General features: G+C 45.2%; 1 protein-coding gene across 1 annotated transcript in view; it reads right to left on the reverse strand.

Annotated features, from left to right (window-relative positions):
* Window positions 1–15,650, reverse strand: part of SCN8A (sodium voltage-gated channel alpha subunit 8) — a 186,059-nt gene that overhangs the window by 9,570 nt on the left and 160,839 nt on the right. The window contains exons 21-25 of the mRNA XM_036300192.1: window positions 10,903–11,025; window positions 4,894–5,178; window positions 3,057–3,110; window positions 2,211–2,348; window positions 852–956 (exon numbers count right to left, since the gene is read on the reverse strand). Of these exons, the coding sequence (XP_036156085.1) occupies window positions 852–956; window positions 2,211–2,348; window positions 3,057–3,110; window positions 4,894–5,178; window positions 10,903–11,025 (705 nt within the window). The remainder of the gene's footprint in view (window positions 1–851; window positions 957–2,210; window positions 2,349–3,056; window positions 3,111–4,893; window positions 5,179–10,902; window positions 11,026–15,650) is intronic.

Raw genomic sequence — 15,650 nt, forward strand, 5'->3', positions numbered from 1 at the left:
ACTTCACCTAGAGATTTCGAAATTGCCGCTCTTTTCTTTTTTTTTAGAATTTGGTGAGGCGAGTATGCCAGGTGTGGCGGTGAGTAGGGAAAATACTCTGGAACTCCCACTCTTGATTAAAACAAAGTAGCTCTACTATTATGTTTACAAAAGGAGTTGCCAGGAAAGCTTCTATTTTAAGAGTTCTGCTGGGTGTGTGTGTGTGTTACTTTAAATGCAAGTTACAGAAGAAGGAACTTTGAACCTGGTCTTTGGGGGCCACGGGGCATCAGGAGCCTCTGCTCTGAAGCAAGAGGACAACCACCAACAGAGGGTAAAGCAGAATCCCAGGCGCCAAATCTGCTTTACAGAAGGCTCAGTTCAAGGAGGAGACCAGGACGCCAGGCTCTCCTAGCTTCACTCTCTTCTGCTCCCACAAATACCCGGAAGCACTATGTTAGCTTCTAGGCACAAGGCTGACCTGTGGGGTAGAGTGTTGAGGAAATGATGGCTAAACCTATCTCGGACTGATAGGAAAGACATCAGTGTTCATTCCTCCGTCCTCTGTGAGTTTTTAGCTGCCTCTTAAACATTTCTCTGGCAGGGCCAGAGCCAATGTGGTTAACATGCCAATTTCCTGCTGCTGCCCAAGGAAGCCCAGAGGCAAGGTCAAGCTCACATGTAAAAGCCACCCCACACCTTCATCCCTGTCCTTGTGCCATTCTCCTCAGGTCTTCTGGATGCGGTGAGCAGGAGACGATGCGAGGGCACAGGCAGCCCATCACTCACCCCTTTCCTTCCTCCGAAGTAACCCTACCGGTGTCTGCTTCCATACGGGGCCTCACTGCCCGGGGCCTGCACAGTGCACTCACCAGGGGGCGGGGAATGGGTTTCTGTGGCTTCTTCGAACCCAGCTTTTTCATGGCGTTGTAGTACTTCTTCTGTTCCTCAGTCATGAAGATGTCCTGACCTCCAAAGTAAAGGAGGGAAGAGAGAAGCAGCGATTACAACCGGTTCTCAAGGGTTACGGCTTTGGAACCCAAGGTTCAAAATTGGGAACTGAGGGACACTTATCCCCTTTCCTCTCCCAAGGTCAGTTCAGCTAATGGTTGTCCCAGAGTGAGGCAGACCTGGGACAACCACTGTAATTCAAAGAGACACCTGCCTTTGTTTCAGCTTGGGTTTCCTGAGCTCTGCCAGGAAGGAAGGAAATGAACGGCCCAATTACAGACTCTCAGGGAAGGCTAACCTTGAGAGCAATGGCTTTGAAGATAGTCACATCTCAGGATTCCTAATTTTTTTTGGGGGGGGGGCGGGGGGGGGTGCTGCTTTCTTGACAAAATTCGAGGGAAAAGACATTTTAAAATAAAAGGATTTTCAAGTCCTGGCTAATGGCCCATTTATTTCTAACAATATTAAAAATATAGAAATTCTGATGCAAGAAAACAATCTGGGGCGCTCCTTGGAGTGGGTTGGGATAGACTTGATTTATAAAATGAGTAACAAGTAATCTTTTCAATTTGCTTTGGAAAATTGTTAACCATCTGGGACAAGTAAGGAAGTGAATTTTCTAAGGATGGCCTCTCAATCCCAATTTGCTAGTAGTAGTACCCAGGGATTAATGTGGACAGTTACAAGTCCAGACAATTTCTACTTCTCACTGTAGCTATTCATTTGCTTCCCTTTTCACTCCTGTCACTAGACCAGTGATGGCGAACCTATGACACGCGTGTCAGAGGTGACACGCGAACTCATTTTTTTTGGTTGATTTTTCTTTGTTAAATGGCATTTAAACATATAAAATAAATATCAAAAATATTAATCTTTGTTTTACTATGGTTGCAAATATCAAAAAATTTCTATATGTGACACGACACCAGAGTTAAGTTAGGGTTTTTCAAAATGCTGACACGCCGAGCTCAAAAGGTTCGCCATCACTGCACTAGACCCTCTCCTACCCTACTTCCCTCTGGTAGGAGACCACAACCAGTAAAAGGTCTCAAGAATAAGACTGCTAGTAACTGTGGTAAGCCACACACTGAAATCCAGGCCTCAACAGGAAGGGCTGGTTGGGGCTATTGTGCAGTGGGGCAAGTGCCACAGTGACGTGACAGTATGGATTTTAGAGGAAGAAAGGTGCTCCCTCTCTCGAGATAGGGTCAGAGACACAGAGAGCTACGCTCTCATCTGGGTGGACCTCTGACCGCTGGCAAGGAGGGGAGGAGACCTATCTTTTTCTTTTGTTGATTGAAGTTATCAATGATGACACCAATGAACAGGTTCAGGGTGAAGAAGGAGCCGAAGATGATGAAGATGACAAAGTAGATGTACATGTAGATGTTGTCCTCATACTTAGGCTGCTCTTCAGGCTGTCAAAGGACAGGAGAGAAAGGAAGAGAGTCAGCTCCTCACCTGGGGACCAGGTGGGCAGTTCTGACCTCCCACGGACATCAGCCATAACTGACCACTCGAGCTGCTGAACAAGCTGGGAAGGGGGAGCCCTAGGTTCTCTGTCTCCTTCACCGTGGAGGCCCTGCCTCAGAAGACATTGTTCCTGCCATGGCTTAGGTCAGCGGTTCTCAACCTGTGGGTCACGACCCCTTTGAGGGTCGAACGACCCTTTCACAGGGGTCGCCTAAGACCATCGGACAACACACATATAATTACATATTGTTTTTGTGATTAATCACTATGCTTTAATTATGTTCAATTTGTAACAATGAAATTGGGGGTCACCACAACATGAGGAACTGTATTAAAGGGTAGCGGCATTAGGAAGGTTGAGAACCACTGACTTAGGTGGAGAATATGCAAATCATGAGGTGAGAGGCTGTCTGCTAGGAGCCACACTTATTTCAAAGCAGCACTGAGGAGCAGACAGCCCCACTGGGCAGGCAGCCTGGTCGTCTGGAGTCAGCATAAGAGAGTGATGACTTACTGAGAGGAGCCAAGTGTCCTATAATCAATAAAACAAGCAATAAAGGTTCCAACCCCCCCTCTCTTTCCTGATGAGATCCACCATGCTGCTCCCGTCCTAGCATCTAGGAAGGTTGTGGTTTCATCAGGTACATCCTTACCTTTCGGGAATCTACAGCTGCGTACATGATGTCCATCCAGCCTTTGAAGGTTGCCTGGCAAACAGAGTCAGTCATTAGACTGTGCCTGTGAGGGGGTGGGTGGGAGCCTAAGCAGTGGTCCAAGAGGTCAGGCTTAGGTTCAGTGAGAACACAAAAAGGGAGACTGAGTGTAGCCTCACGTGGACATACACCTTTTCTGTTTATTAATACACGTCCCAAGGGAGCTTTGTCTACGTCCCTTAAAATAACATCAAAGTTTGGCAGAGAAACATGTTGACAATGGTAACTGGATCAATAGTTTTACAAAAGGTCTTAAAAGTGGGCCTGAGAAGGTTGCCTAAAGCTGGGGGAAACTCATATTCATGAATGAATAGCATGAATCTGCTGAGGGTACTTAGAACTTGGAGGAATCATTTTTTAAAAGGTGTTAAACAAGCAATTGGCTCTGGAAAATTCATAGCTGCATTAAAAAATACAACAAAAAAACCTAAGTCAGAACTACTCCTTTACCAATACGTACATGTATAGCCTATGGTAGTGGCAATACTGGCTTCACCCTAGGCAGCCCCTTCCCAGTTCTGTTTCTCAATCTAGTATACCTAGCCTGATTTTGCAAACAAATATGGGTGACCAACTACAATTCTCCATGTTTCACTCACATTCTATGTATGTTTTATTTACTTAACCAGATTCTATGTTTTTTTCAGGGTGTGGGCAGCTCTTTATTCGTTTTATGGCTCTAGCAGTGCCAAGCACAGCACCTGGCATGTGGTGGGGACAGTGGAACTAATGTTGGACTGGCTGGTGGATGTGCATTGGTCTCCTGGAGCTGCTCCAATTAAAATTCAATTTGCGGGTACAATTTCTTGAACTGGGATAGAACAATGAGAGTACTTTGGAATGAAATGAACTACTGCTCATCCCCTTAACGCTGCCTCCTACTACCAGTTAGCAGTAAGTGCTTAATATTTAAGACTGTGTTGAGAGCTTCACCTGCGTAATAGCATTTAATACACCCAACAACTATATGATGTAGACAGTTGTACTAGTAACAAAATACATAATTGCAAATACCATTATTAAGCACGACTATATGCCAGGCACTGTGGTAAGAAATTTGAGTAAATTATCATGAATCTTCCTGACAACCATACATGGTATTATTATCCACATTTAATAGAGGAAGAAACTGACTCAGAGAGGTTAGGTAATTGTCCAAGATGACATATCCAATAAATGAGTGTGGCTCAAACCTACATCAGTCTGACTCCAAAGCCTAGGAACTTTCACTGCCTCACACAGTCCTATAAAACATCCCAAAAGCTGGTAAGAGGAAGAGGAGGCTAGGCATAATGGAATGTTACCTGATTACAATAAACCCTTCCTCACTGTGATACTCTGAGACCTTCCTCTGGGGCTGACCTGAGTGGCAGCAACATAGCACCACCACGTTCTTTCCCTTAACTTCAGTGCAGGCGTTACTCCACCCAACTGCCCTCACTTTTGTTTGTTTATCTATGCACTCATCTTCATTTTTTCCCCCTTTCTCTTTAGCTACACACTTGCACTGGAGAAAGAAGGCGATTGCTCTGCAACTTTATTATGCCGCAGGAACCGCTGTTCGTTGCTGATCAAGAGCTCCTTGGAGTGGTCAGAGTACGCGGGGAAAGTGTCTCCCTGGAACTAGGTTGAGAAATGACCCAGTGCCAGGTGACCTATTAAGAATCATCTTGATTCTGGAAGCGGGGTTTGGGGGGGGCGGTTTGGGGGGGAGAACCACAGAAGATTTCTGCTACCCACCTGAACTTCATAGGACAGAAAAAATAACAACACTTACCACCTGAAGAAGCGCCAGGTATCCTGCCCCAACGTTGTCGAAGTTGATCTTCACGTTCTTCCATCTGATTTCTGTATTGTTCCCCTCCATGAGCTTTTCACAATCAGTTTTATTGTTGACAATTTCAATTTCAAATCGTTCTTCAGAAGTCTCATTAAAGCAGTAGTGGTACTTTCCCGCAAATAGGTTAACTCCCATGATGCTGAAAATCAGCCAGAAGATGAGACACACCAGCAGCACATTCATGATGGAGGGGATGGCGCCCACCAAGGCATTCACCACCACCTGCATTGGAAGGGGGAGGTTGCTGAGTGGGGGAGTAGTACGGGCAAACACACTTTTTTTTTGATTTCCAGGAGGGGAATGACATTGTGTGGCTTGTGCTGGCTACAGAAGCATCATGTCCCTTTTGAAATTAGGGTAACTGGAAGAGGTCCAGAAGTAGGACCAAAATTTTCTAAATCGATGAAATATATTTGGAAGAATTCTAATAAATTACATATTTATTTCATCTAACACAAATCCCCTGCCCATGTTGACCTAGTCTTCCCTCCTAGGTATCAACCTGGACCAAAAACATTATTTTAGTCCAACCTCCCTCTCATAAAACATGCCCCAAGGGAAAATCTGACAGATCTCAAGCTCACAGGTTGCCTTTCAACAGACATTCCCCCTCTGCAAAACAAGTGCGACTGTTTAAAAATCACAGAGAATCACCCTTTAGGGTTAGCAGTGAGTCAGTCAACGGTACATAAAGTCTCTTCTATGACTATGCAAGGCCAGTTATCTTAACGTCAGGCAACAGCTGAGCATGCATATTTTGCAGGCTCAAGAAAAAAAAAAAAAAAGCTATATTCCCTCTACCAAACAGTATACAATAAAATCTGCACAGATGTGTTTTTCATACATGATTCCTTTTTCTTCCTCAGCTTCTTCTTCCTGATTTTGTAGGTTCCTGGATCTAAGTCACCCCTTGCTTGGCTAACACTGACGTCTCCGCTCAATCCAAAGCTTGACTGGACTCTTCACATAGGATTGGCAAGTTTTTTTGGGGGAAAGTTTTTGGTTAGATCACCGCTCTTAAAACCCCAAACTGGCATCTTGTTAAAAATCACTGACTACAGTAGGCTGAGAAATGAGAAAAAAAAGTAAAGGGGGGAAAAATCCCCTCAGGAATCTAAGTTTCTGGGTTGTTTTAACTTTGATTTTGCTTCACACTGTACGTGAAGGTAGCTAGACAAGGTCCACTGTGGCAACAGTTTTCACCTAAGGAGCTGAGTGCTTATAAAAACAGCATTTCAGACGGTGAGACAAAGGCAAGGCTGGCGTTCATTTCTGCCCTGATTCTTACTTGCTGTGGTCCCAAGTGGGGCTGCCAAGGCCCAGAAAGGGGACTCTGAAATGGGAAGAATGCATCTTCCTTTTGCTGGTATTCTAGGAGAATCAGTGGAGCTAAAATGAAGACAATGGACATAAGCGAAGTCTTCCAATGTTTTGTTAGAAGGAGGGGACAACTGTCACCATGACCCTGCAGCTTTCGGTGCAGAGAGGAGACAGCTCAGGCTGCCAACTGGCACTGCACCCAAAGGGCCGAAAGCACGATGCCCCAGCGGGAACACCGGGCAGCTCTGGGCTCTAACCAGAGCCCGGCGTGGGTCCAGGTTTTCCTTATATCCCGCTTTTGTCTTAGGTTGCGTGTCACTCATTGGAACACATGGCTGAGAAGCAATGTCTGTTCTGACCTATATAAAAAAGGCAATGACATTCTGCGAAGGATCCCTCTTCCTCAGATTAAAATACTAGTTTTGTGTTTCTCCAAATCACACATGAAGGCCTTTAGACTGAGAGGCAGTTATTTCTTAATTCTCAGACCAAGAAATCTCTTCAAGATCTAACAGCTCTGTCATTCGTATAAAATCATTGTGTTTCAACCATTTATCACATGGAGCAAGGAAAGCCAGAATATCTGAAATATGAAAAACCCTCAGTGCTATTTTGGAGACTGATATTCATATTTATTTACTTGTGACCACATTTGTCAGGTGATCAGATCTGAATTTTACCTCCTCGCTTACAGTTGCTCACCCTTTGGTGGGAGCACCAGAAAGCAACGAGATGTGCTCAAGAACAGGCACAAGGAGGGGATCCACAACAGGAATAATCATTTCTCAAACAACAAGAGGTTATGCAGATTCAAAAGCGAGGTCTCTGTGACAGCGTCTGCCGCAGAGCTTAGGTGAGAGATCACAACCTTCTACTGGATCCTCTCAGGTAGGCCACAGGGAAGAAGGCTCCCAAAGATCTGAAACCTAGAAATAGTGTTTTTAAAATCTCAATTCAGAATCAACCTCCTCTGGGAACTCTCCTATTGTAATCCAGCCTAACCTGTCCAACATAGTGTCTTTGTGTTACAGCTGAATATGGTGTAATATTAACAGCAGGAAAGGATAATTAGCTAACTGACTAAGTGATCTTTTCACACTTTTATACTCAAAGATTGATCAAAGGAATCAATACACAGAACTATTTACTGAGCCTTGTTCTCAGACATGTGTAACATAAAAATCCTATGAAATCCAATGTACTTATAAGGTAAACATATTTTCATTTATTAATCATAACCAAAGAGAAACTTCTTACCTTAGTTTTATGAATCAAATAGTAAACAGAGCTGATGAAATTTACTAATAATTCTTTCTGGCTATAAACAGTAGCTGGTGAGCTGCGATATGTTAAACAGAAGTTGTTTAATTGTGCTCCGTATATAATTGTGCTGATATTCTCAGCAAACAAAGGGTAAGAAACCATGCTTTGCTATTTTGAACTCTCACGCTATGGATGGGTTATAAATGCGAATTCAAGTGTCCATGGATAGTCTCTTAATAAACTGAACCTTCTCTTCTGCTCTCTAATAATTCTCAAGAAATTCATTATTTTTTAAAAACGAGGTATAGAAGTATTACTCAAAGCTAGGTTCTAACAATCTATAAAAAGCTACTGTTTTCAGTGAAAGTTTATACTTAACAATTGATACAAATTTCATATAATTAATGATAAAATGCCAATGAATATCAAATTTTACAGCATTTTTGTCATCTCTATGGCTAGAATATTACTGCTCAATTAAACACTATAAAATATGTCAAATAGCTTCTAATATCTGGCAGAGGGAACATGGCTTTAATGGACCACTATGTACTGACAATCAACAAAAATGCATGCATGTTTCATAGCATTACTCCTAAATGCCCTCAAATATGTAATAGCACAGCAACACCTTAAATGAAGATTACTATGGAGGAGAGAAAAGCAAAGAACTACATCAAGGATTACTTTTCCAATAGCATGAGTGTTTCAGTTTTCTGGTCTTTGGTTTGAGGAAGGAGAGAGGAAGAGGCTGAGGTCAGTGTCCAGGCCCGGCTAGGGCAGTTCGTCCCCCTCCAGTGACGCTCTGAGCCTGTCCTCGGAGCAGCACAGTGACAGTTGAGCCCATCTGCATTGCTAGTATTTGGTTCTCGCAAAGTTCTTAGTTAACATTTTCTAAGGGTAATCTCTCAAGTGTGGGTAGACACAAGAGCCCAAAGCAAGGAATTAAGGACATATGCCCCCATAGAAAAATAACACATAAACTATAAATTCCGGCAAATTCAATATTTTTCCTTGCAGTTATTCTTCCACAACAGAGGAATGGACCCGAGCCCTCTCCTCCTGCCCAGCCAGAGCTGTTGGCTGGAGTCAACCAAATGAGGTGACACTCCTAAACCAGAGCTTCCTTAGCTCTACGTTTCTATACTGTTTGAAATCCTAGCTTTGGGTTCACTTGTTCCTGCCCATGTTTGAGAAAACCTTGATATACAAGCTCCTCTTTCCAATGCTTTTCCAATAAAGCTTTCTACTGCTCTGACCATCCATTCTGGACCTCTGGCCTCTTAAAGGTCCTAGAAGTTTTGGGGCAGTGGCAACTGCGAGTCCAGGAAAGGGGAGGAAGGGAAGGGCTAAAAGGAGGAGTGTGGCCACCAAAAGGGCTCCGTGTCTGGATTATTCAAATAATTTCCTCCTGAGCAAGCCGGCACCAGCTTGTTTCTGCCACATAATGAGCATCTAGACTGAGAAAGTTAGTAGCAAGTATCAGCTGGGCATTTTTTCCTTGGGCTTTCTTCCGGTAACCAGTCTCATTTTAGGAGACCCAGGATCACTGTGGGGAATGTAGAGGCTCCCAGGCTACTGGGCTTGGGTACAATGTTGCAAATATTGTCTTTAAGGGATTTTTTTTTTTTTTAAATCCTCAGTTTTTTAGTCACCAAAATGAATAACAAACTCTTTAACAAAAAATTAGTATGATTTATTTAAAATATTTAACTAACCCCTTCTGATAAAAGTGGGAACGCGGGGGAGGAGGGAAGAGCATTTTAATCCCAGTTTCAATGACGCCACGGCCACCGAAAATACCCAGCCCTCGGCAGTAGCCTCTCTCCCTACATTTAGCCTGAGCAGCACCACGACCTTATCACACATCCTGAAGCCTCTCTCATCTACGGGAGAAAGACCAAGAATCCCGAGTTTTGTTTTGCTTTTCAAGTTAAAATAGATTTACGCTGCTGGGGACTGGCCTTCCTGCAGATGGCTTTGGGTGGGTTGCAGAAAGCTGGTGTTTAGTAAACCAAACTGTGACTGTGCTACAGAAAGAAGCACAAATTTGTTGCAAAAAGCATTTGTGTGAATAAACTAAAATAATAAAATCCCCAAGCGCCAGTGAAATTTTCATCTTTCCATACAATCATGGGTGTCATCATAGAGTAGTTAGTGGCCAGGGGCACAGATGAGGAATGAATGAAGCAGCACGGTCGAGTGTCTCGTTTCTCCAATTAGCCTGGCTTTGCGTGCGGGCTACTGCGACTGTTGAATATTCATTCCTACATTCTGACATTTGCACATTGAAAAACACATCCTCTGGTTTGCTCTCCTGCATGTATTCAACATCTGAATGGAAATGAGGTTTCTTGGTCTCGTTAAGTACAACAGACCTCTCTGATCACCACAGGACAACCGTTACCACCAAAAGCCTGTTGCCCACTTGGTTTTAGGAAATTGACTTTTCAGTGTGTATGTGTGTATGTGCACATGTGTATATACACACACACTTTTTTTTTTTTATTCAAGAGAAACAGCAAAAAGGCACCTAAAGAGGGAGCCTTATTTCTAAATTGTTAGGGTGATAGCACCTTGCACCTTTTGGATTTGGGTGGAGTGTCACCAAAGCAGGAATAGCAGGTGTCAAGTAATTGAAGGAGAACTAGCTGATAATCATGTGGCATCGTACCTGGTTGCTCCTTTGACAGTGTTAGGACAGGGGATCACAGAGCATGGGCAGAGGGGTAGGGGGTGAGGAGGAAAGCTTTGCTATCATCAGACAGAGGCTGCCAGTCCTTATGGGACTGGGCTGAGAACAACAAGGTGCAATAAGAGGAATCACAATACAAAGAAAAGCATTTCTTTCCCCAGGGCCGTGCCAAATTCCGCTCAGTCCCCATTCCAGGCCTGCCAGCGTGTCTTCAAGCTCCTTCTCAGCTGCTTGCTGAGTGACTCCAAGGTCACAGTCCCCACCTGGCTGATGGCCCTACACAAGATCTCCCTACCTGCAGCCTCTGCTTTTCAGGGGGGTCTCTGGGTTACAATTCCCCTTCTTTGCACCTGGTGATTCTCCCTATTAAGTCAACAGCCCAGAAAGCTGCCCCAAGTGCTACAGGTAAGCCAGGCCAAATGAGAATAGCCAATGTAACATGTTCTGCGATGGCATGTTGTTGGGGGGTGGGGCCTTTATTAATGTGATGAGGCAGCTTAATGCAACTCTCCTCGCACGGGGCAGGTGCGGGGGAGAGAGTGGAGGATCAAAGAGCAGCTGCATCACAGAGTTGGGGTTTGAATGATCTTTCCACCATGTGATCAGTTCTAGCATGCTTAAACAGTTCCATTGGCATGCAGAAGGATCAGCGGCTCTTAGTATCTTACCCTCATCCCTTCAAATCGTGATAAGGCTCTTAAGGGTCTCAAAGCTCTTAGGGTCCTAAGGGACTTTATGGCACCTAGTTCCGAGTAGCCCAGGGCATTAGCTACAAGGCTGACTAAAGAGACCTACACGGAAACAGAAGAGAAAAACAAAAAAGGAAACACAACAAAAAGAAAAAGAAAACAGAGGTTCCAGAGTGTTAGAACAGAGCCCCTAGCACTGATCAGACAGGGTGGGCCCCCCAGGTAGAGGAAGTGGGTAACACCAGCTGCCTACTTCAACTTGGACTCAAACGACCTGGAAGGAAAGGTGGTTGAGAGGCAGAAGAAAAAACACAAAGGAAAGAGCAAATCGAGAGAGGGCGGCAGACAGACATACAAGTTGGAAAAGGGAAGAGGTTGAAGGGAGCGGGAGAGAATGAGGAAGTTCCATTGGAAGAAGAGGAGCCTGAACAGATGACAAAAACCTTACCCTCGCCCTTTACAGTCTCTGCAGGTCCCAGAAGTTCCCATTAAATTAAGCCAGACAAATTTAATGGTACCTATGGAAAAGAATACAGATAAATACACACACTCCGCACAGGCCGCCCCCTCCTCAGCTCTTTCACCAGGGACTTCCAAGGACAAGCTCTCTTACTCCTGGGTGACAAGAAACCATTTGTTGAGGAATTTGATGAGTCACTACATGAACAAAGGCAACATTCATAAGTACCACAGCTGACTTTCCAGTTCCCACGGAGAAAAGAACCAGACGAAGAAACTTCTTGACAAAATTTTGAGTCTCTGAGAACTCGCTTAAGTATAATTCTTCCATTTCTCATTTTTAACTATAACAATCCTTCCATCTTTTAACTATACCCCTGACTCCTCCCTGGCCATGAGGACATGGGCGGGTCTGCACAACTGCATCCATACTTTTCCCTCTAATCCCCAGAACAGTCCACAGCAACCTGGCCTCAGGTCTGTCCTTTCCAGGCCAGTCTAGTTCCTCATCATTAAAATAACAGCTGGCAAGATCCTTGGAAAAATTTTTTGAATTTTATTTTATAGATGAGGAAACTGAGACCCATATGCCCAATACACAAGAGTTTGCCCGGGATCACGTCAGCAGCCCTGAAGCTAGGATGAAGACCCGCACTTCTGGTTCCCAGGCCAGAGCTCTTTCTTCCAAATTTAGAGGAGAAAAATAAACAACTCATAGCTTAGTTTCATTTGTTGCTTTTCATCTCTATCTTAGGGATTTAATTCTGCATCTCTGAACTGCACCAAACTGTGTTGTTGTTGTTTTTAAATGAAGACATTTATAATTGAGCAGCAGTACTGGCAGGGGGTAGAAGGAGGTCAATGACCGAGTGAGGGTCAGGGATGGGGAGCCTTAAAAGTTTCCATTTTAAAAAGGGTTGTAAACCTTTACCTATGCAAGTACTCATAATCCACCAATACAGGAATCTTCTCTGGATTCCTAGGTAGTGTCCAAAACAAATCCAGAATTAAATGCTGCCCTATTAGGCTACTCATGTTCTTTAAAAGGTACATAGTTCAGGGTTGAATTTCTGCCTAAGACAAGGGCCTCAAAGCCTTATCTAGAACACACTAGCAACAACCAATCATCTTCCTCCCATCTACCATGGTCGATAAGACATGGAGGTGTATTTTGCCTGCCATTGCCAATTACAGTCAACTCTTAAACACATTTAAATAATAGGGAGAGAGATAGAAACCTCAATGATGAGAATCATTGATTGGCTGCTCCTGCATGCCCCCTACTGGGGATCGAGCCCGAAACCCAGGCATGTGCTCTGATGGGGAATCGAACTGTGACCTCCTTGTTCACGGAGGATGATGCTCAACCACTGAGCCACACTGGCTGGGCTTAGCAAGATCTTAATAGGTAAGTCTGAAGGTAAGCTATCCCATCCCAATCAAGTGCCTGAGTCCTAAATACCCCTTATCAGCTCTGTCCTGTGAAACTGCCAGGTAAAGACTACTGAAGGCTAAGCTTCCAGCGGCTATTAGTCCCATACAAAGCGAGAAGACCTCCAGCTCTTTTCTGGGGGGAGTGGTGGTGAGTATGATTTATCTGATAACAAAGAAGACTAAAGTGGGGAGGAGGTACAGGTGCCAATTCAGAGGTTGGCTCTAAGCGCTGTTGAGAGATAATCTGCGCTTGACTGATCAATCTGGCCAAGATCTCCCCAGGAAGATAGTAAGGATCCTAGCGGGGTTATTCCTTAGTAGCTGAGGACTTTCTTATAACCCTCCGAGCCTCCCTGTTAAACTCTCAGTGGAGATAGTGAGAACATTGCTCAAAGTATACTTTAAGGAAAGAACCAAACCTGAAAAAGGAGTTGAGAAGTCAAAATTCAGATTATCGATGGCTGGAGGCATGGGAAAAAAGGGGAAGGCATTGGGTGACTTTTTCAAAATGATGTGAACGTTTCAAACAGAGACCATTTCAGCAGTCTGAATTCAGAATGAGGTGAGTGGTTCCTGGAGCCAGCGTGCTGGCTAACCGTGGTTATGACGGGGCCATGTTTTCTGGGGAAAAGATGACAAAATTCTTCTACAGGACAAGATCTCCAGTGTGGCCAAGGACCCGAGCAAAATAAAATGTCTCTGTTTGGGAACTCAGATGGCTTATAAATACAGATAATTAACTTTATAAGTTATCTGGATTACCTCCTGATTCTAAAAAGTACTCAAAGTAGCTTAAAGGGGCAATAGGAAGAATGAAAATTCATTAGGGAAACAAACATGGTGATGAATGAGATTCGGACATCAGTCACCGGTGGGTGACACCCTGGGAGGAAGAGAGTCTCTAAGAAATGATGCTGAATTGGGCCCCAAAATGTTTACGTTGCTGGATGACCTAACATGCCAAGGGCACTAGATATCTTACTCAAAGGACACCGAAAACTCTTGAGAGTTTCAGCTGTCAGTCTCAGCCTTATTCTCCACCCACAACTCAAAAATGGCAACCAGTGCGGCCATGGTTCACACCAGGGCTGTCCCTACTTAGCACACTCTGCTTCTGCTACGGATGTTTGTATGTGCCTCATCTTTCAGGCCCTTAGAAGTGCCCGTCTTCTACTCTCTGTATTTCCCCAACACCTGGCAGCAGGCTGTGCATGTTGTGGATCTCAATAAACATTTGATGCGTGAAGACTAAATGGACTGTTCTGCCTGACAGACGTGAACAGAAGGGGGTTCCTGGGAGAGCCTTGTTCCCAGAATGCCTGATTACCACCTGCCTGAATCAGGCCGCCGCGGCCCTGCAAGCTAGTGTGAGCTCCCCAGGGGGTGGAGCACGCCTGCCCATCCCTTGTGACCCCCTATGGCTCCTGGGACAATCCCACACAGAGAATGGTATTTGCTTACTAATAACTGGTAGAGGTGTTCTCAGGAGCCACTGTCAGGCCTCATGGCAATGTGAGAACGCAACAACTCCCCAAAGCTGGAGGGACTTACGGATTGTTGTTCGTTGGCTACATACCTGTCTCATGCCTTTTACTTCCCTGACACTGAGTATAAAAAGTGATTAAAAATGTTTGCTGAATAAATGATGATGTGCAGAATTGTTAATGCTTTTAGCAGCTTATTTGGGTACAGAGGGATGTGAGATTCCTGATTGATATCCTCAAATTCCGGGGTTGCTCACCCCCGAGAGGAAGAAGATAGTGGTTCAGGTTAGGGTGGGCAGCGGAGGCAGTAAAAGTCATGGTGGGAGAGATTTGTTCCAAATCGCAGCTTCCCTAGGGCCGTTGGAGTGCGGTAGTGGATGCATCTGTCAGAATTCTTGGAAGGTCCAGAAGAGGAAGGGCTTCTTGGACTCCCGTAGGTGTGTCACCTGACTCTCAGTGTCCCGTGCTCTAGAAAGAGAGCAGGCCCAGTTCTCTTGGCCTTCTCCCAAGCCCCTCCCTTAACTCCGAGAGCTCGAGTCTCAGTCTGGGAGGAAGAGGCCCTTCTATCACGAGGTGCTATCAACAGGTGCTCGAGGGAGTGCCGAAACCTCTAGGTAGGAGGGTTGCGCTGGCACCCTCTGCGGGACCACCCGTTCGGCTCACTTTAAGAGCAGGGGGTGACCTCCTCACCTCACTGAGGCAGAGGGACAGCTCTTGGAAGGAGTCATGAGCCGGGGAAGCTGCAGACCTTGTTGGGAAAGGGATGCATTTATAGAGCAGAGATCACTGCCGCCGCCGAGTGCTGGGCGCCTGTTATCCAAGGAAGAGGTCCCCATGCTGCTCTAGCCGGGGTCCCAGAAGCACTCTACAGAGAGCTCCCCATGCAGCCAACAAACCGATATTCTAAATGGACCGACTCAGCCTCCAAATGCTCTACTTTCTTGGCACCTCTCAGCCCTCAGCAGGAACCGAGTTCTCCAGGGGCCCTGGTCCTACAATTCCCATTCACCCTTTCTCTCCAGTGCTGAGTTGGGGGGGAGAAAAAGCTGTCGTTATTACACAGAATGAGAGACAATCACCACGGTTAGAAAAGCCAACAAGAAACAAGTGCTGGTGGGGGAGAAATAGTTACAGATGCAGCGGCCTCCACCCTGAAAAATAACTCGGGATGTAACGGCCAAGCCTTGGAGATGGTCTTGGAACCTGAAGGAGAAAAGGATTTTCTTAAGTTCGATCGTCCCTGTGGGGAAGAGGGGGCTTTATGTGGGTGTGAGCTCCCCTCTCCCTGAGAAGCTGACTGGCTCAGATCAGTCTGGTATGAAGACTTGAGCTGGATGGAAGCGTCACGGG

This window comes from Myotis myotis, unplaced genomic scaffold, assembly GCF_014108235.1.
Source record: "Myotis myotis isolate mMyoMyo1 unplaced genomic scaffold, mMyoMyo1.p scaffold_m19_p_3, whole genome shotgun sequence".
In the NCBI taxonomy this organism is placed as follows: Eukaryota; Metazoa; Chordata; class Mammalia; order Chiroptera; family Vespertilionidae; genus Myotis; species Myotis myotis.